General features: G+C 38.5%; 1 protein-coding gene and 1 long non-coding RNA gene across 2 annotated transcripts; one reads left to right on the forward strand and one right to left on the reverse strand.

Annotated features, from left to right (window-relative positions):
* Window positions 1–467: 467 nt before the first annotated feature.
* On the forward strand, window positions 468–1,737 carry LOC147531017 (uncharacterized). Its single transcript, XM_086649720.1, has one exon. The coding sequence runs from the start codon at window positions 583–585 to the stop codon at window positions 1,735–1,737; it is 1,155 nt and encodes a 384-aa protein (XP_086505846.1). The 5' UTR covers window positions 468–582.
* A 9,004-nt stretch (window positions 1,738–10,741) lies between these two features.
* Window positions 10,742–14,602, reverse strand: LOC147531018 (uncharacterized). The gene is made up of 2 exons (XR_015227901.1): window positions 13,821–14,602; window positions 10,742–13,518 (listed from the first exon to the last, which is right to left on the reverse strand). It is a non-coding gene; the product is annotated as an uncharacterized LOC147531018 (long non-coding RNA).
* Between the last annotated feature and the right edge of the window lie 7,672 nt (window positions 14,603–22,274).

Raw genomic sequence — 22,274 nt, forward strand, 5'->3', positions numbered from 1 at the left:
GAGGAAGAGTTAGATTGGCTTCCTATCATAGATTTTGCTAAAAGGTGTGAAGATCAAGTTGCTAGAAGAGGTTCATATACAAATGTGTTAGATAGTGGTGTTGAAGATGTTGAAGATGATGAAGATGATGGTATTGAACCTGATGAGGAATACCATTCTGGAAGAAGTAGTGATGGTGAAGAATCTGTTCCCACAGATGCAGATGATGAAGATGAGTACATAGGAGGAGATTCTGATAGAGAAGATTTGTTTAATGCAGACTTTGTGAGTAGATCACAAGATGTGTATGATGAGGGAACACATGGGTTAGGGGACACAGACACAGACACAGATGAGTTATTCATTGGTATGGAATGGCAGAGTGTGACCCACTGTAGAAATTTTATAAGAGCTTACTCCATCTCAAAGAAGTTTGTTACAGCTCAAGTAAGGAATCACAGAACTCAACAAGAGTATAAGTGTAAAGATAAAGACTGTGAGTGGAGAGTGTATTGCTCTGTACTGCCAGACCAACAAACCTTTAGGCTTAGGACTGGTGTTTTAAGACACACTTGTAAAGGGCTTAGGGATTTAAAAAATCCCATGGCAAACAGCAAGTGGGTGGCAGATAAGATACTTGAAGATCTGAGGGAAAACATTGAGCATAAACCCAAAGACATCAGAAAGATCATCTTGAGAAGGCATCATGTAAGGATCTCATATTGGACAGCTTGGTTGGCTAGGCACAAATGCATGGAGAAGATCTTGGGTAGTTTTGAGGAGTCTTACAGGATGGCACCAGAATGTTGTATGCAGGTACTTCTGTCAAACCCTGGTTCAATAGCCTCCTGTAGCAGAGATGACAGAACTGAGCAGTTCAAAGCTATGTGTATTGCCTATAAAGCAAGTTTAGATGGATTTGTTAGGGGTTGTAGGCCTATTTTAGGTTTAGATGGTTGTTTTTTGAAGGGGAAGTATCAGGGTATGTGTCTTAGCATAATGTCACTTGATGCTAACAATGGTATGTTTCCTATTGCTATTTATATATGCAAGAATGAATGCAGAGAGACATGGACTACATTTCTTATGACTGTAGCTGGTTATCTGAAGCTACGTCCAAAACCCTTAACAATCATTTCTGACAGACAAAAGGGTTTGATTGAGTCAGTAAATGATGTGTTTGGTGAGGTGAATCATTTCCACAGATTCTGCTTCAGACATATGTATAAGAACTTTAAGAGATATCACCCTGGTTCAAACCTTGAGACTATTACTTGGTTGGCTGCAAAGACTTATAGCAAAAGTGAGTTCAAGAAACAAATGGAAGAGCTAGAGAAGGCAAAGAAAGAAGCAAGGCAATGGATGGACAGAGAACACCAATCTCAATGGGCAAGATCACATTTTGATACAACATCAAAATGTGATCACATTACTAACAACTTCTCAGAGTCTTTCAACTCTTGGATTCTTGAGCAAAGAGCTAAACCAATATGTAAGTTTGTGGATGCATATCAGTGTATGGTAATGAGATTGTTTTATGAGAGGAAAATGAAGGGGAGACAGTGGGATGTGAATGATATGGTTCCTAGAGTGAAGAAGGTTATAAATGCTCATAAGAAGAATTACCACTTGTATCAGACTGAGCCATCCACAGAGACAAAATGGAAAGTTGATGATTACAAGGAGATGTCGGTACTTATCCTTGAAACGGTAGTTAGTTTTCGTCGACGGTCAACGCGGTCAACTGTTAGTCCGTGACCCAAAGGCTATAACGGACAAACTTGTGACCTAAACACTAATGCCGGTACTTATCCTTGACCCAAACGCTAAATACCCCTTCTATTTATCAAGTGATCACGTGAATGACCTTCTCTTCTATAAACCGGTCCTTTGAAAGCCCAATGAACCCTTTTTTTTTTTTTTTTATAAGTTAGTGCTTATAAACAAATATAAGTTTGGGGGCCTTCTTCAAATGGGGTCCAAAGCAGCTGTCTTGACTGCTTTGGAGAACCTGCCCCTGGTTGAAAGTCTACCTAAAAATCAAGAATATAATGTATAGGTCTTCTCCGTTCATTGTCAATTGATTTTGAGTTGGATGATCACAAATTTAACACTTACTATTATGGGTAGGCACCCTGCCAACCCAACCTAGTAGGTTAGTATTTAGGATAATCAGGGTCGTGCCTGACAATTTAGAGACCCGGTGCCAAACTTGAAACGGGGCCCTTTTATATGAAAAAGACTAGAGTCGAAAGATTTCTTTTACCTGATTTTTTTTGCTTTCAAATGATTTAATTATAAAATAAAGATTGAATCATTGGGAATCCAAAGTCAATGTATGATGTTAATATATGATTGACGTAACACTTTAATGCAAAACTTCTACTATTTGACGAGAGTTTTATCTTTATTTTGGAATTTAAGAAATGAAAATTAACTTATGAGAATAAGGAGTTAACATTTAGGCTTCTTTCCTTTTTCCATGATGACACAATACCATTTGGATAATAATCCAATGTTACTGTCTAGTAAGATTCTAAAAAATTAAAGTATCATCTTCTCAATGTGTGAATGTCCATTATAATTTTGACTTACAATAGATTTGAAATAGAGACGAAATCCATGAACAAGAGAAATGCAAATTTTCAAGAAATATATACACTAGAGAGTGATGAAAAAGGATTTGATATTTATAGTCTTTAATCAATACGGAAAGGTTATTAAAATCAAACAAGTTTTGTGGTCTTGAAAAAGGAAAAAGAAAAAGACAAAGCACACTAAGTGGTTTGCTATTAAATAGGAACCAACAAAACACATAAGTAAAATGCTCATTAAAAAAGATGCAAAATTAGTTGGCAACATGTCTCGAACCCGGAACCTGCGATATGGGTGGGTAGGCATCAAACCAACCGAGCTGTTGGCATTTAGATGTTCAAATTGTGACATTCCTTTACCTTAATCTCTACAGGATACGCCTTTTAAACTAAAATTGGGCCTCGTGTGGTGGGGGGCCCTGTGTGGGCGCACGGCCCGCACCCCCCACCACACGGCCTTGAGGATAATTACCAATTAATATTTAGATATGATGATACAGAAAATGATCATTAGTTGACTATCGTCAATAAGTCAAGAAAAGTCCGTAAAGACTAAAAAGGCCAACGCAACACGACCGCTGAGCTCAAAGAGGTCTGCCACTTAAGCCTAGAATTGGGAGGTCGGTACGATCGTCTTAGGAGCCTCGGCGCTGCCCTACCTCAAATGCAACCAGCTCTAACCTAAGATTCGCGAGAAAGTTAGAGAATCCACGTAGGCAAGGTCGATGCCTTAAGCCCTGAACATGGGAAGGCAGAAGCGCCCCTCACGCTCACCGACTTAATCCCGAATCTTATCACGAATCTCAGTCGGTCGAGATCGGAAGTATTTAAGTAACTTGGACTTCAAGAGTCTCAAAGGAGGAAACATCTCCTACAGAATCTACCAACGCGGCAAGATATCTATCAAGGATCCTAAAATAAAGGAACTTCTTAACATTTCAATATACGAGATAAACTCAAAGAGGAAACCCTAAACCTCCAAACTTCTAAAGAGTAGTCTCAATCCCGAATGGTGGATCCAAATTGCTTCATCCATATAATCTATCAACAATCGGTCCAAAGTAACCTACACAATGACAGTAAATCACCTCGAAGAAGGTACGTGGAATCGAAGAACTCCAAGGTTCATAAAGTACTCAATCTTTAACTACAAATGACAATCTGACTGTCTTGAGCGTCGGAGAGGATTTCCAACTCTTTGCACGTTTTTCCCCCAGGTATTCAAGAGTAGAATCGAGAATCAAAGAAGCAGAGTTTATCAATCAAACGGGATCCAACCTCACGATCTCATGGTTTAGACTAATTCCAAGATTGACGATTTTGACATCATCAATTGGCGCTAAAAGGAGGGTGGACTCTAGCAGAATCATCATTCCGTAACCTAAATCTCTATCTAATTTTTCACAAAATTATCTTTTATTTACTTAAAATAACTCCCTTTCAAGTTAAAGATGTCTTCATAAGAAGGACACAAAACGAAGCTGAACATTCCCGTTTGGAAGATGTGACTACTGAGGTTAAACGCCTCAAAGCAGAAAAGCTTTGCGACTATAAGAACATGCGAACCCTACGGGAGAGCCTCTCGAAAGCTAGATAGGAGGCTAACTCTGTCATGAAGATCTAAGCAATTGGAAAAAGATGCGTAAAATAAAGACCCTTTCTCGACACCAGCCAGCGTCTTCGCGACGCGTAATGACGCAGATCCAACGTAAGCTCTTAGGCTATTGCAGAAAAAAAGATGGCAAGCTCGGATTGACGATATGCCACAGATGGCTGACGCAGTCTATACCCCATAGTTTGTAGAGGATGAGCAGGTGAGCGAACAAAACCTGACAATGATTGATGTACTTGTACATCAGGTGGTAGAGCTCACTAGGCTCCATGAGGAAAGGAACGCCCCGACTAGGGCAAGGATAGGCTTACCTGAAGAAGATGTCCTTCGAATAAAGATGCAGTGTGAGCAATTTTTCAGATAGGACAATTGATGAAGACGATCATCAAGTCTGGATGATTTAGGGGTCATAATGTTTAGCTAGAAACAAACTACGATCGTCGAATCACGAAGCAGTTCGCGGCTAACTTCGTCTGGATCCTACATCGGGTTACACCAAAGAGTGTCAACTTGATCGGAAGATATGACTAGAGGGATGTGAAACATTACCATGGGTAAGACCCATAAATATGTCCAAAAGGCCTAAAAGAAGTTTAGGCAAAGTTTGTACAAAAGGCAATAAAGAGAAATTGGGTCGGACACCAAAAAGGAGATTTTAGGCCTAAAAGAGGACCCGCCATGCTTGGCATTGTGCCCCTATAGGGTCGGCCAGATCTTTCCAATATGGGCATGCTATGGTCGGCCAAGAGAGAGGGAATGGGAAAATAACAAATAGTTGTTATTTTTGACTATTTCCTAAATCTTATTCATAAGGACTTTTTGGGAAACCTAATTAGGGTTTTACTAACTTAGGGTTCTATATAATATCTCTTAAGAGTTGAATAAGGTGTTGAAAATTCTCAAGGAGCTCTCTTATTCTACAACATCAAGTAGAGTAAGAAAGAGAGAATTAATCACAACTATCTATCTAGTCAAAGAAGCAGAGTTCTTCAATCTAACAACCATTGGAGTTCTAACTAACAACAAGGTGGGAGATCAAGGTGATTGCTCAGTGTCCCAAGTAGAGGAGCTACAATTGGAGCTCTTGGTCTTCTAAAAAACGATTGGACATGTTGGAGGGAAAAATAGCGATTAAGGTAACCTCTAATCAACTTAGTTACATTATTAGCTTATGCATGAGATTCTGGGGATACTAGTATTTAGACATATTAGAGGTCTGAGATTCCGCCACCAACACTAGAAGACACCATAACCCAACAGTGGCGTCAGAGCCTCTTGCTTAGCTAATTTTGGTCAAGTTTCGGACTAATCTATGCTTGTTTTGATAGATAGATAAGTCTAAAAGTGTTTTAGACACTAATTTGTTAAGTTTTGAATTTGATTTAAAGTTATTCAAATTGATTTCAAAAGAAAAAAAATTGAAGATTCAAAAGTTTCTAAAACTTGGAAGCTGTTTGGCACGCGTCTGGGGCGCGACCAGGACGCGTCTGGGTTGCGACCAGGGACACGTCCCAGCCCTTATGGGGCAGAACAAGTCTGACCCGGGCCAAGGAGCACTTGGCTCGGGCCAGATCATGCTAGCCCATGGCCGACACATGCTTGCCCTGTTCCAATGCAAGTCTTTGGCCTTGGCCGAGACAAGCCCATGGGCTTGGGCCGAGATGATCTCGGGCCTTCGCCAACAATTGTCCCGGCCATTCCGAGACAGGTCTCGGCACCCGAGTGGGGGTTTTTCAATCGAAAGTCCGCTTTTTCTCCCAGTTCCACCCAAAATTTACCGAAATTGTTACGAACCACCCGAAGGCCCAACAGGTTTTTCTTAAAATTGATTTTGGAAATCATTAAAAGTCAAACTAATTTTTCCGAAATTGACCTGGGCCCTCCGAAGGCCGAAACAGAGTTTTTCTTCAAATTGATTTTGGAAATCAGTAAAGACAAAACCGAAACGCACCATTAGTCGTATTATTCGAATATAGACTAAAGGGGTCCCTATGTGACATAAAGATGTCGCGAAAAGTATCTCCCGCATAATCATGCATATATAATTGTTAGCCTTAAAGATTATATGAATGCATGTGATGGGAATACAGAAACTAGTATGACCATAGAAAGTTGTTTTCTTTCATTCTTGTTTTAAGCACGGATGGGTGCACGTTGTAATAATTTTAATTTCAATTTTTATACGATCTGCGAATCGTTAGAGTCTTGTAAATAGAGTTTAGGGTCTATGAGTCCATTGAAGAAACTCAAGGATGAAGTCCTGATTCGAGTGGGAAAAATCAATGGAGGTTCGAGGATGGTGATCCAGGTGAAAGCAAGAAGAATTTTAAGAAGATTAGATCTTGGGGGAGGCTAAAAGCACCTGCCCATAGTGTTGTTGGCACCCGGATTGCACATGGGACATCTCCCAATTTGTGCTTTGATCGGGTGCCAACAGCAGTTTGGGCGGGTGCTTTTACCCACACCCTTAGATCTTTTAGGACTAGGGGCCATACAAGGATCCAAATGTGCTTGATTTTCTATCTCGCGTGCATTTACTTATTTATTTACGTTTTATGTCGTGGATCGTTAGTTAGGCTACATAGTTCACTATAACGTATACTAGAGAAAACTTAAAAGTCCCTAAAAGTAATTTTGAGTAAAACGCCTACCAAATTAAGACACTCGTTGATCCCTTAATTATTGATGGTGGGCCTGCCTCCGCAGGGTGCAATCTTTAAGTTTGGGACAATGCGGGTAGACCTATGGCAGAGGTCTAGACGTCTAAATGGTTTTAATTAATGAGATCAGCAAAAGAGTTTTGGATATTCGAGACAAAAGGATGGATTAGGCTCATTAATGTAATCTATCAACCAATAGTCATAAGAGTATGATCAGTGAAGTAGTTCACTCACCCAGGACAACGGGGTTGAGGGCAGGGCCCTAGTCCGCTTAACTCTGAAGAAATGGGATCGTGGAATCACGTTATTTAATTAGGGACGGTTTTATATTGAATAATGTGGGAAACTGAATTTTTCCAAAAACGATAACAAGTTTAAAACTTTGCTTATTCTTTTATTGTAGTTTCAGTGACATATAGAAAAATTAGTTTTCTAACCTTCGGTCAATCCTTGATAAGGAGTTGAACGAAAGTAACTTCCTTGAATGGAAAAGGAATATGAAAATGGTTCTCAAACTCAAAATAAAGAAACGTCCTAGGATACCCAATCCCAATGTTGACTCATACCAGATAAGGTCATAAGCCTTTTGCAAGCAATCGTAAAACATTCTCTTTGGAAGAGTAATGGATGCTAGCATGAGCCATAAGACAAACTGAGGAACAAGTTCCTACAGAGGTTATTAACGGAGAGGTACGAGACCTCTAAGGCAATCTGAAGGTCATCTTAAGTAAGAAAGAACCGAAAGGTCTTCATATTTTCGATATGACTTGTCTGTTCCAAAACTTGAAACGACTCAAATTTCTCTTATTAAGAGATAACAACAGTATTTATCTATCATCCAGTTCAATACCGATTGAACCAAGATAGATAAAACCTTAGATGAGTCACTCAGATTGTTATGAACAAGTGAGCAGAACACACGGGAACATCAAATCTAAGAAAAGGTTCTTGAGATTCAGAGCAAGGAATCTAAGAGAAGTTCTTGAGATTCTAAAGGGAAAAGGGTCAGTAAAAAAGACAAGCAATTGATCAAGGAAGACAAATCGGTTGTCGAGTCCATGATCAAGATTGTTCCTCATTACTGTAAATGTTTCTAAAACAATTGCTAGACCATTTAAAAGGAAACTACCCTTAGCACCTGGAGGACAAAAGATATGGAATTGTGAATTCCGGTTTCAGTATCCTTGTTAACAAAGTTAAGCAAGTATCATAGAATCCCTTCATCAGGTATTTAAGATCAGATGTGCGGCTCAGTGGGAGCTCAAGGGAATTACACACTTGACTAAAAGGAGAAAAGATTCAAGAGACAGCAGAAGTAATATTGCTAACGATGCTGAAAGGGATCGAAGTCTCCTTTTAGACATTGATCTAGCTTAGAACTTAATAGTAATTATTTTGTTCTCCTAGAAACATCGAATGTTTTAAACCAGTGGTAAATTAATAGAAGGTTCTTGAAGAACCAAAATTGTTAACATTGATAATGGCTAAAATCAAAAGATTCAAACTCGTTAACTCTAGCTTTGTCACTTTTGTCTTAAAAGACCAAACAACAATGTCGGCCTTTTTCATAAAGGCATAGAGACTAGTAAACTATTATGACTCATACTAGGTTACGCAGACCTATAAATTTACTTGTAGAAGCTAATGAAAGCTACTTTAATACGTATTCTGAATACTTCATGAAGTACGAAAACGTACAAGTCATAAAGTGTAAGTCGGGATGTTTGAAAAGTTCAAACTAAGTAAAAATCGAAGTAAAGAACCACCTTGATAAGAAAATTTAAGCCATCCGATTCGAATGGTGTAAATTTGAGTCAAGAATTTGATAGCCATCAAAATGTTGAGAAATGGCTTCTCGACTAAATCCGTAGAATACATCTGATGGATGGCGGGTCTAGTGGGATTAATCGAACACTGCTATGCATGATTCGATCAATGATGGGTTTAGGCCAGTCTTTCGAATGTTTTGGGATATAGTATAGAAAAGGTCGATTTCTCACTTTACCTACTCCGTCAAAAGCTAAGCTTATGTAAAACAGTTTACAAGGGCACAAAATTAGCAAATCTGACGCAACACAAGGACAGCTTTGTGGACCCCTCTCTCATGCAAATTGGGTTATGGGAGGGTTCGGGTGATGGATCCGATCTCCCTGGATACACCAACTTACCATAACACTTGTGTTTGTTTGTTAATTTGTTACTTGCCTATGCCTCTAGTTGTCACCATTACTTATATGCATAGATAAATCTAGTTCAGGTCAAGGAAATCAAGAAGTGTCACCTGTTTGAGTCGTAGTTAAACCTTAGAGGAGTTTTCGTAGTGGTTTTATTTCTGTTCTTGGGTAGTTATTTGGAGTTGCATCTCCTAAGTAGTTATTTCTTTTATTTGTTTATTTTCAACCCACGTGTTGATGGTTTGGAGATTTCATTCCAGTTTTGTGAACTTAATAAAGCTTCGTTTCGATGATTTACTGTTTCTTATTATCTTCGTCTTTGATGTTATTTGGCTCTTTTGATGAATATATCGAGTATGTTTACTATTCTGTGGAGAAATGCTTTAGGTTTAGGTTTTCAGGGCGACCGACGTGGAAATCGGGACTTGGGGCGTTACAAAGGATTGTGATAGTCCCACATTGCTCACGAGAGTGTCCAGAGCCTGGGTTATAGGTGTACGCTAGCGCTTAGTAAGTGTCGAGACCTTTTGGGGGGATCCTTGAGCCCTTGCCAAGAATAAAACCCCGTACATGTGTGTGGTGACAAATGTGGGGATAATATCGACAACCACTAATGCTTGGGGCATCACAATTTGGTATCAGAGTCGATGTTGACTTTTCGCTGAGGGTGAGGGGATTGTGATACTCCCACATCCTCCCACATCGCTTATGAGAGTGTCTAGGGTCTGGGTTATAGGTGTATGCTAGCGCTTAGTAAGTGTTGAGGCCTTCTGGGTGGTCCTAAAGCCCTTGCCAAGGACAAAACCTCGTACTTGTGCATGGTGACAAAAGCGGGGCAATATCGACAATTGCTAAGGCTTGGGGTGACCGTCCCAAAAAGGGTACACCCGCAAGGGCACGAGCGTCAGGTAGTAATAACCCGGTAAGGCTGGGGTCGATCCACAGAGACTAGTCAAACCTATTCTAAAACTTAGAACTGGCACGTTTTCTTTGAAAATTTGGTTTTGGTGATAAAATATCAAAATACTAAAGCACACAACGGAAATGAACTCAAATGGGGGAGAGGATCTAGGATTTTAGAATCCATCTTGACACATACTAATGAAGTCCTAATCATGCATATTTCTTATATCACTCAAGTTCCGACAACCTGTCATACCGAACCCCGGAAAATATTCGAATTAATGCTGAAAATAATTAAAGACTAAATCCAAGGCATCGATGCATTGAAGTCACAACTATTAGCTATCAATCTATAAGCATGCACCATCAAAGGACTTAACCTAAGTATGATGCATCAAACTAAAAGAATAGTTAATGAAGAAAGCTTCGTATGTCAAAACCATGAATTCCTTACAATGTTCAAATCATTTTAAGATATTCATGCATGAAAAAGATATCATCAGAATTATGTTAGGATTTCATCATAAACCCTAGCAAGAGAAATTAGAAACTCATGTTCAAATCAATATTGAAATTCAAAATTGAAGGAAAACAAACACATATGATTTGGAATGGTGAAAATACCTCCGTAAGTTATTTTCCCTCTGTTGCAGCCAAACACACTCCAAAGGAAAATAATTTTCCCATAATGAGGGGAAAGAATTTTCCAGCAAATCTCCCGAGCCAAACAATGCTTTCTTCAACAATCGAATTTTTTTTCTCTCTCTCTCTACTGTTTCTCTTTTCTTTTATTTCAAAACCAAAAGATTAACACCAACAAATCAAAAGAGATGATTATATTAGATGAAAAACAGAAAACAATCCTCTCTTTCTCTCTACAAATCTCTCTGTTTTATCCCTCTTTCTCACTAAAAGGAAAACTGAAGAAAATAGATAATAATGGTCCATGTTTCCCTTTCTCTGTTCACTCTTTTAATCTCTCTCTCTCTCTCTCTCTCTCTCTTTAATCTATTTGTTAACTTTCTCTAAAAAAAAGAATAACATAGAAAAGAAAGAAAAGAAGGTGAAGATGCAACAGAAACTCCCTCGGAATTTGTCTGTAATAGTTGAGCTCCCCAGAGGAGATGACCCCCAGTTAAGAGATGATCATCATTCCATGCCTCCTCTGTTTTTATAAAGAGATGAAGAAAAACTGAATCCAATTGTCTCTCTTTGTCAAAATATCTCTTTCTATAAAAATATCTGCAATCTCTCTCTAATCTATTTCTCTCTCTACTAGAACAACCGACAGTGATAAAGAGACAATATCTCTCCTAAAGGCCAACTTCTCTTTTAGCCGTGTTTTTTCTGTATAATTAAAGCAATAGAGATAAATCTCTCTATCTCTCTACTTTAAATGAGAAGATCTATCTATCCCTTCTCTGTTTCTTTCTATAAGAGAAAATCTCTTTCCATCTATACAAAATCACTCTCATCAAATCCTTCAATCTTTTCCTTTTAGCGTTTCCAGCTTCCTCCCTTTCTTTGATATCGACTCTTGATCTCTCTCTCTAGAATATCTTACTAACAAGATTAGAGCTTTCAAAAAACCGAGACCTCTCTCTCTCTCTCTGTAGATTTTGTTGACGATAGAGATGAGAGAAAGAGAAAGTTTTCATGTTCTCTAGTTTTCTTTTCCATCTCTATATTTCTCTCTTCATCACTGTGAGAGACGATTCAAATGCTTCCCTAATGGAGACGCCCAATCAAAAGCATTCCAGAAATATTGACATCAATCACGTGGAGACAGCTGGGTTCTTCTCACGTTGCAGTCAAGAGATGATTCAACGCCTCATCGACCACCCAAATAAAATTCAACCACCGTCCGATCCAACCTGTCCCTCTGTCTGTAGCAAGCTACGATCTTTCCACTGAATCTTCATTACGTATTACCTTTGAAGGAGATGTCCTTCGACCAAGAATGCAATGCGAGTAATTTGTCGGATAGGACAATTGATGAAGAAGATCATCAAGTCTGGTTGATTTAGGGGTCGTAGTGTTTAGCTAGAAACCAACTACGATCGTCGAATTACGATGTAATTCGCGGCCAACTTCGACCGGATCCTACAACAGGTTACACATAAGAATGGCTATTTAATCGGATGATATGAGTAGTGGGAGTGCGATATATAATCATGGGAGAGCCCCATAAATATGTCTCATAGGCCTAAAACAAGTTTAGGCAAAGATAGCATAAAAGGCCCGAAAGAGACTTTTTGGGCTCGGATTGGGCTGAAAATTAAAGGGTCGGTTCCCCTAATAGGGAAGGTTAGATCTGCCAATTTTGGCCTGGTTTGGACATCCTCTTATTAAGGAATTAAGAAAATAGCAACTAGTTTCTATTTTCGACTATTTCCTTAATCTTATTCAAAAGGGTCTTTTAGGAAATCAAATTTGAGGGAGACTCTTATTAGGGTTCTATATAATGACCCTTAGGGCTGTGAATAGGGGTGAACTTTCTCTAAGAGCTTTCTTACTCTACAACATCAAGTAGAGAGGAGAAAGTGAGCTAATTCTCAAAAGCTATAAACTAGTCAAATAAAGAAGAAGTAGTTCTTCTTGTTATCAAACTACCATTGGAGTTCTAGCTAGCTTAGAAGGTGGGAGATTAAGTAGACCATTCGGTGTCCCAAGTAGAAGAGCTACAATTGGAGTTGGTCTTCTTAAAGCGATTGGAAAGGTTCGAGGGAAAACTAGCGATTAAGGTAAAATCTAAAACTCTTAGTTGATTATTAATTTATGCATGTGATCCTGGGATACTAATGTTAGACATGTGATGTTTGAGATTCCTCTAACGACATTAGTACACCACCAATTCCCAACAGTGGCGTCAGAGCCTCTTGCAAATAAATAATTTTTGCTAAGTTTCGGACTAATCCGTGATTGATTAGCTTGATAGTTTTGTCTGAAAGTGTTTTAGACATTCAATTTAATTGTTTTGAATGGAATTCAATAGTTTTTAAATTAACAATCAAAATTGATCATTGAAAGTGTTTCAAAAGATTCAATTTGATTGATTTCAATTTTGAAAAGTGTTTCCAAAAGTGTTGTTCTTCATGGATTTTTGGAATTATGTCAAGAACAAACAAATTAGGTTTTAGAAGTTACTAAAAGAAGGGATTTTCAACTTTGGAAGAAAAAAAAGGATACATGGAAGTTTCTAAAAATTAGGGTTGCACATGCTGCTGGTCGGACGCGTCCAGAAGACACGTCTCGGTCTGCTGACCGAGACCGACTCAGATTGCATATCCGAGACCGACTCAGATTGCATATCCGAGTCGGTTGCGTCTATCATGGGATAAGGGCGCGTCCGAGACGCGCCCCAGACGTCCCGAGTATGTCTTGGTCTAGCACCCGAGACATATGCGACTACTAAAGGCGCGTCTAGGACGCGCCCCAAGCAGCCCTAGACTGTCTCGGCCAAACCCGAGACACACGCGACAGCACCAGATGCGTCCAGACGCGCCAGGCAGCTCGGGTAACCCGAACACGTCTCGGATGTTACCAGAGACGTCAAAAAGCTTCCACCAGACATGATGGCACGCATCTGGTGCATCCTAGGCATCTCGGTCTTAGACCGAGATTGCCAGGAGCTACGACCGAAGCGGCCAGATACATCTGGGATGACATAGGGTTCTCGGACGCCTCTTGAGACACCCATATGGCTTGGCCTGAGGACCAGACGCATTTAGGATGCGTCTGGACCTAGGCTAAATGTCCTGGCCTGCGACCATGAATATATCTCTAAAAACATCCTCATGGATTTCATCATCCTCTCTAAATGGAGGATTAGAAACTCATGTTTAAAGTGATTAACATAAAGACATTAAGTACAAAAGAAGAGTAAGGAATAGATCACCAAATATTAAGCTTCCATGATAATGTTCTGGCCCCCTCCAAACATGAGATGCCCAACTTTGTCCCTGTTCTTCCTGTTGAACAATATAATAAAACCCAATAACACTGAAATAGCTTTCTCCCTGATTTCTCCATCTCTCTGTGAAATTTCTATATAAGAAACAATTCATCTTTCTCACAAGATTACGATATTATATCAAACGAATTTCTCTCTGTCAACAACTCCATCTTCCCACTCTAATAACAACAAAGATATGAATATCCAGCCATCTCTCCAATAAATCTTCTCTTCAATCTCTCTAAATTTCCATACTTAATGAAGAATATATCTCAATCGAATCTCTAGAGATTTCCTAAAAGAATCTCCAACTCTTTGTCTTTAGAACACTTTCCTTTCCTCTTAATACATAAAATATCAACCGGATCCGTCTCCCTCTACTGTTAAGTTTGATAGAAGGTCTTCACGAGTCTCTCTAGAATTAGAGATTCTCTCAATTACTCATTCTCTCTATATGTTTTTAAGAGAAAGAAATCTCTAAGAACCAGCCAATAACTCGTTCATTTCAGCTGTCTAATCTTTTCTGAAATCTGCCTCCAACTTTCAATCTTGTTCTTTCCATTTTGTAGAAAATAAAATCCCCTCATTCCTTTAACTAAAATCTCCACAGAATCCCTCTTTGTTATATTCTTCACATTTCTTTCTCTTTCCATTTCTGTTCTCATAAGATAAAGACGAGAGAAAAAGAAGGAAGAGAAGATTTGGGCGTTAATTGGAAGCTAGCTGGCGTGACCTGATTGTTCCACAGTGGGAAACGTAATCGCTGACTATTCTATCTGGCCAAATTTCGCTACACCAGGTTTCATCAAGATAAAGATGGAAGGCTGCCCCTCTCTTGCTTGTCCATACTCAGTTATTTTCGGCCGTCGGATCTCCGTGGGAGCACTAAACTTTCACCTTGTGCAGGACTAAATCACTTCTACCTTCCATCCCGAACAACCAACCAGCGTACCGAAATATTTATCTCGCCCTTCGGATTTGCACCACTTCTGACCGATAGATTTGATTTTGACCCAAACTTTGACCCGCGCTATTTTGTTCATCCGGACTCCGATTTGACTTCTGTTTTTGCCGTTGTGTTTGTTTTCGACTCCACTTTGTATCAGGGTATCAATGTTCACCAAGTAGCCAGACTACCATAATTTCCCAAATGATCAAAATGCCCTCAGGAGTGTGTTTATCCCGATTTTATCTGTTTTCTACGTTCAGTTCTGTAAAAGACTCATGGACAAAAGAAACACACAATTCATCAGAGTAACTGCTTGAGTTGGACTAACTGGCCCGAGTTAAGAGATTCAGATGGGACATTTTCATATCTCATCAAACATCCCCAAACATAGATTCTGCTAGTCCTCGAGCAAAATAGAATAATAAAACTAAGCCCAGTTCACCACTTTCGTAGGGAATCACGATTGGACTTAGCACGTGCAACAAGCCGTTAAACCTCTAGGTTACCCTAGAGGACGAGTTCTGTCTCGTGAGGGTTTGCAGTGAACGTACCCACAAAATTCAAGAATCTCAAAAATGCAGAAGGGTCTAAATATAATATGGACTAAAAATATTTATCCCGTAGACTTTCGAAAGTTAATAGAAATGAAATCCAAGTCGACCAAACCATACAAACGCTAAAAATCCCTTCACTAGTAATCAAGACCCGAAGTGCACATGACCAGCCAATATGAGTATCATTTTGGTTCAGAATAGACGAGATTTTGGTTACTTTCTTGACACATTTTGCCTCGACTGTTGCCTCACGGCCATACGCTCAAAAAATTTAAGTCACTCAGAAATGGTTCACTCAATGTGCGAGTATGAGCATGAAAGAAAACTCAACACATGAAAAAGACGGACTATAATTTTTGTGAACGACAGATCTCGTAGGAAGGAAACAACCATTACTACGGAATGGGGAAGCTTACCAACTCTTCTCACCTGATCAACTATCTAACAATGTTTCCTAGAGGTCAATAGGCTCTAATGAGGATGTGACTAGAACTCCTGAGAACTCGACGTCTTTAAATCTTCAAGAACAACTTCAAGGCTAAACACTTTAATACAACTAAACCAACATTTTTTTCTTTTTCGATTTCCAATTTCTTTTCTTTTTTCTTTTTTTTCCTTTTTTTTGGTAATCAAACTCAAATACATAAAGAACTTTCTAACGTCTTCCTTGGGGATAATTCTCTCAACTTCGTTTAATACCTTATTCTCAAGGGTCTAAATGGTGAATGGAGTTTTTATCTTCCTCTAGTTGACACTGTTTTCAAGTTTCTCAGACTACAAGAGAAGGGTTTGCATTCCTGAGGACATCCCTAGTGGTTGTAAAATTTGAACTCAAGAGATCAAATGAGCTCTTCTTTCAATATTGCGAGGTTGAGTAACTCTTCACTCTACTCAGAATTAGCTCAAAAGAGATCACTCAAAACAACAAGAAAGGCTCAGAATCTCACATAGGTTAAGTCTCCACTAATGATCGACCAAGTTCTCTCAGAAAAGTCAACTCTTCACCTATCTAACACTCACATGGGCAGTGCACAGACAACTTCAAGACCTGGAATTCGTGAAAAAATCTTTAGCAAAAGCATAACATGACCAACTAGACTCTATGACTATTAACAAACAAAAACAACTAGACTCACCTTTTCAATCCAAAAATTAAAAATTTTGAAATTTTTTAAACCCTTTGGAATTTTTGAAATAAGAACTTAGCAAAAATTTCGATCCCCCATCCCCAAACTTAAACCAAACATTGTCCTCAGTGTTCTGAAGACTATCCAAAAAATAACAGGGTGAAGGGAAAGATATTACCTGATTCCAACGTCCTAACCGTGGGTTGCCTCTAAAAAAGCGCTAAGTTTAACGTCTTCAGCCAAACAAAACAGAACTCGACAAAATAGAAAGAATTATACCTACTGGATTACGGATATGTGACAAACTGTAAACCAATAATCGATACATCTATGGGTCCACCCAGAACACAAAGTTTTCAGTTAACGATAGTCTCACACTTGAGTAATTTTGTGATTGTGTAAGTGAGGCTATCAAGAAAGTAGGGCAATCCCCAAACTTAGACGACACTAAGGGAGTTAAGTTTGGTACTGCATCCGAGAAAGTACAGACCGGATAGAATGGGTCATTATACGGATGATTGATAGAGGGAGAGAGTGCTTCAAAATCTACACATGGTTTTGAGGGACAAAATGCACTGTAATCTAGAGGACAATCAATGACACTCGGACTTAAACTAAGGTTATCTAAAACCGGTTCTTCGGGTTCCTTCAATGGATAAACCCTACTATCAGACTCACACTCCCTAGAAGTCGAGTTAGATAGTCCTTCTATAATTTCTTTTATCATGTTATCATCGGTGTCCCTAAAGAATTATAAATCTTCACCTAAGTTAGGCGAGTCACTGCTCTCATTTAGTAAATTGGTCAACCAAGATTCATCATCCTCAGTTGGGAGTTTAGGCTTCTCATCATCTTCAACTCTAGAACACTCTTCATTTCGGTCTGAAGGGTTATCAAGTTCGATACAATGAGAAGATATCTCAATATAGGGCTCAATCATTTCTGAGATTTTAGGCTCAATAACGATGTTGTCTGGAGAAGTATATTCCTCTAAAATTGTATCCTCATCATCATACACAGGGTACTGTGTACTGTACTTCATATTGTTTTGGTAATCCTCTTCTATAATACTAGTTCTCCTACCGAGAATTTTATTTAGAGTTCTTCCATTTTCTTCAATACGTTTACTTACCAGATTAAGCTCTAAATTACTCTTTTGAAGATCACTAACAAGTTGGACTAATGAAGGTGATGCTAAAGATGGAGAGTCAACAGTTTCAACGTTATCCCATTGATGTCGAGACACGTTTGAAGCATAAGACTCTCCATTAATTTTCCTTAACATACTAATAGTTTCGACCAACGAAGATGATGCTAAAGATGGAGAGTCAACAATTTCACCGTTATTCCATTGAGGTTGAGACGCGCGTGGCGTATAAGACTCTCCATTACTCCTAGTTAGCATACTCATAGTTTGGTGCAATAAAAATGAAGAGTCAACAGTTCCACTGTTACCCCATTGAGGTTGAGACACATGTGGGACATAAGATTCTCCATTTCTCCTCCTTAGCATACTAATAGCTTCGAGAGTAGTCTTTTGAAGATCACTAACAGTTTGGGCCAACAAAGATGATGCTAAAGATGGAGAGTCAACAGTTTCACCGTTTTCCCATTGAGGTTGAGACACGTGTGGAAGATAAAATTCTCCATTATAATGCATGTAAGAGTCATTAGTTTCAATGTTATCCCATTGAGGTTGGGACACATTTAGAGCGTAAGACACTCTACTATAATGCATGTAAGATGTCTATCAAGATATCTATAATGTGGTTCATAACCTTCTTGAGGTTGATAATAATCCATACGACCATCATTATGCACATTGTATCTAGGATGACTAACACTATTCTGACCATTTATTAAGTACGTAGATTTGAATAACTCTCGTCCCTTCTGCCATTATGTTGGGACCATGATCTATCCATCTCTCTTTCAATTTTTTTTTTCAAACCAAAGAATCACTACGAAGACCCTAGAGGAAAAGAAACACAATCAAGCTGACTTCACCAAGCAACCTAAACAAAATCTAGCAACAAGTTGATTAGACTTAGATTTAGTGAATGGGTTTGTCATATTCACCTTAAAAATCTAGACAGCTCCTACTTCGTTACAAAGCTTGAACTATAATTGTTATGAGGATTACTCCGTCAAAGTACTATGGTCAAACAATTCTTGGAGACAGCCAACTGTGAAAGTTGTGATAACCGTCCTACCCACAGCAATGTTTCCTCTTCTCGAGGCGGCCTTTTAAAGAATTAAGTGACACTTTCCTTTTAGGAATGCCCAAATAAAAATCGAGTTCCTGAATTGTTTCAAAGATCCTATGAGCTCGGTACCTTAGAGGTTAATGTCTAAATCAGATTTTAGTTTTAGGTGAGGTTTAGGATAGTGAATGTTGTTATCTATTTGGGCAAGAGAACGGTGATGAAATCTGTCTCCTATCTTTCAATTGGGTTACTGCCCTTACTAGAATGCTTATACTAAACAATTCGATCAAAGCAATTAGGCACAGAAAAACACACAATTACCCACTAACAGGAGATTCGTGGGTGATTAAGAAGTTACCTCCCGTTCAAGACGGGCGATGACCTTTGTAGACAACCCGGGCCACTCTTCCCTCAAGTGTTCGAACTAGAGGCTTCGTGATGTAGATTGTTGCGGAAGCGTAAAAGTAATGGAATCCACCATTGTTATTAAACTAAACTAATGAAATAAAGCTGATGAAATAACGATTAAACGATAAATAAACGAAGAACAACTGAAATAATTAAAGAAGAAGATGCAATCAAGGTTGATTTGTATTTGAAAATTCAATTCGATACCTAACAAGACAACCAGACTTCTCTTATATAGAGATTGTACTTTCCTAGATACACTCAAATAAGGACATAAGATAACTACTAAAGATACTTTCCTTGATTGCTAGGACTCTAAATATGGAAATCCTAAAATCTGAAAACTACGCTAATTTAGTAATTTGGTCGTTAGGCCCACTAATATTCTGGCCGAGAGGTCCACTAAGGAGATGGCCGCCATCATACTCCCCCGCTGAGGAAAAACTCCCCCAAGTTGGTGTTGTCATAAAGTGGATCGTCCAGGTAATACGGAAATATATATATCAGCAATGTGGAAGGTAACTTTGACGACGATTTTAAAGGCAATCCTTAGTTCCCACTTTACGTGAGGTTTGCTGGAAATTTGAAGAAGACAAATAAGGACCAAATCACTAGCATAAATCCCATATTGCAAAGAATCTCGAAAGATTGATGATATGAAATAAATTTCCAACAAATTTCTACATCTCCCGTCATCTAATAATTCGATCAAGAAGATCATATTCATCGTCGTGGAAGAATCAACATTTACACCCATCTCCTTCGCAATATCATATGTTTTTGTAATAATCCCCGAATGACATATGATATTGATAACACAAGAGTATTGTTCTTTAGCTAACTCAACTTTTTGGTTTTCCTTCATTGCCATAAAATTCTCGAAGCCTTTCTCGACAAAAACACCATGACTATAAGCAGAAAAATGTGAAGTAAAATTGGCATGATGTGCTTGCACAGTTGCTTTCTGCATTCTAACAAATGCTTTGATCGACCCATCAACCAACCCACGTTTCCCATAGCATCTGATCATGATATTCCATATTGTTACATCTCTGAACCAATGACTTATCAAACACAAAATGCACATACCCACATGTAGAGTACATATCAACAAGAGCAGTAATCGTAGAGAAAGTTGTTCCGAGTCCCCATCCATTGATAAAATCAAGAAGGTGTTTCCCTAAGACTCCAACAATGGTTACTGACTTTGGGTGAAACCCGAAATTCAACATTTCTTTGAACACCTTCAAATATGACTTCGTTGGCTTTGAGTGGAACATGAAATCATCAAATTCCTAGTAAACTTATTTGGTTCAAATCCTTGAACCTGCAGTTGCTCAAAAATTTGTAATGATGTTTTGAGATCTCCTCTATGTATATACCCACAAATCATACATGTCCAAGTAGCAACAACTCTCACAGACAATTCATCAAATACCTTCCAAGCCAATTGTGACTTTCCACACTTATTATCATTGCTAAGACATGAATCCAATTTTCATACGTCTTCTTAACCAAGGTATCTACATGTCGCATTGACAAACTCATCTTCAAACCTGAAATAGAAATCACCATCACAAATACTTTTTGATCTCGTTTCACAACTTCTTTTGCGTTTGTAATCCTCCAAGTTGCAATTTGTGATACATGAACCAAACCTTCTTTACCTTTCAAGTTAGGCAGTTCTCTTGGCTCTTTTATTGGACCAGATTGGTGTGCGGCTGCTCGACCTAAAGCTCCTTCAAGTTTCTTAAATATCTTAACTGGTGACATATCAGTAGAGTACGGAGTCTGTTCTTGCAAGACCGTTGGTTCGTCATCATGCAACTCAATCTCGAGCTCTTCCTCTTGACCATTTTCCTGATAAAGCATGTCATCCCTATTGGTATCATACACAAGGAAGTCGTTACCTGAAGCAATCAGTTTCTTTACTTTCCACTTTCCTGACGACTTATTCGCTTTAATGGGCGGCGTGAAGGCACTTTTTCACCCTCTTCAATAATTTTATTCCATGAAAGCCTAGTTCTAGTAATAGGACCATGATTAGAAAGCTGAGGGTTTGTTGGAAATTTATCCATTTAACTCTTCTTTATAGGCAGGGTTTGTTTTGTTACTTCAGGGACTCCCATAACCTTTTGTTTGAGATTGTAGCAATGCCATTCAGATTTGTAATTTAGTTTATGTAGTGGCTCATCTTGGAACATTGCATTACCAAAATTCAAAAGACCCGAAAGAGTTTCACCTTTTATTTTGTCTTCTATGTACCTTTTTAACATCAAATTCTCAACCGTTATTTGTCTATTTTCCCTTCTAGGATTTGTTAGATTTTTAGGAGTTGAAATTGACGACGACACAAATTGAGGCGGAAGTATCTTATGATTTGAAACAACTTTACCGCCATTAATATTGGTAATATGAACAGACCCTAGATTTCCCTGTGCATTACCAGTAGCTTGATAAAGAGTAGTTGATACAGTAGTACCTTTATTGATAGCATGAAGTTTTTTACCATAATAATCAAGAATAACATGAAGACCGAAAGCGTTTTTGATTACTGAAAGTGGACGATTTGATGCTAAACGTGATATAGTCGAGTTTGATAAAACTAAACATGTAATTATTTGATGCTGATTTATTCCATCTGCCAGTTTTGTTTGAGAGAGAAAGTTAGTGTATTTAATGTATTCTCCAGCAATATTGTTCATGGTGGTTGAAGGAATTTTGTGATTCGAAACAATTAATTCTTCTCCCAGGATTATATACGGATCAAATAAGTTGTCGGAGCTTGTGTTATCAAATTGGATCTCTTCTTCTTTATCTGTCTCATTGAAATTTTCTTCCTCCATTATTGAAAAACTAGGATTTTTTTATCAAAAACCTCTCCTTCAATAATATTGACCATGGTAGTCGAAGGAATTTCGAATAATAATTTGTTCGATTGGATTTGAGATTCTATAAAAGATAAGTATTCATGTAAAGAGAGAAAAGCATATCGAAAAATACTTTTCACTTTATTTCAATCATCTACGAACGATTTTCCTTCATTAATGAGTCTCCATTCCATCTCATTGAATTTTCATAGACTCTTGTAGACAAGTGTTGTTCAAGAATAAAAAACCTTATCTTCATTACGAACCTCTTGGTTTATAAAC

The sequence above is a fragment of the Eschscholzia californica genome, unplaced genomic scaffold (genome assembly GCF_041429995.1).
Source record: "Eschscholzia californica isolate CP2 unplaced genomic scaffold, dmEscCali1.0.p SCAF_6, whole genome shotgun sequence".
Classification (NCBI taxonomy): Eukaryota; Viridiplantae; Streptophyta; class Magnoliopsida; order Ranunculales; family Papaveraceae; genus Eschscholzia; species Eschscholzia californica.

Coding starts and splice junctions, on each gene's coding strand:
- LOC147531017 (XM_086649720.1), top strand. CDS start 583: ATGGCAAACAGCAAGTGGGTGGCAGATAAGATACTTGAAGATCTGAGG.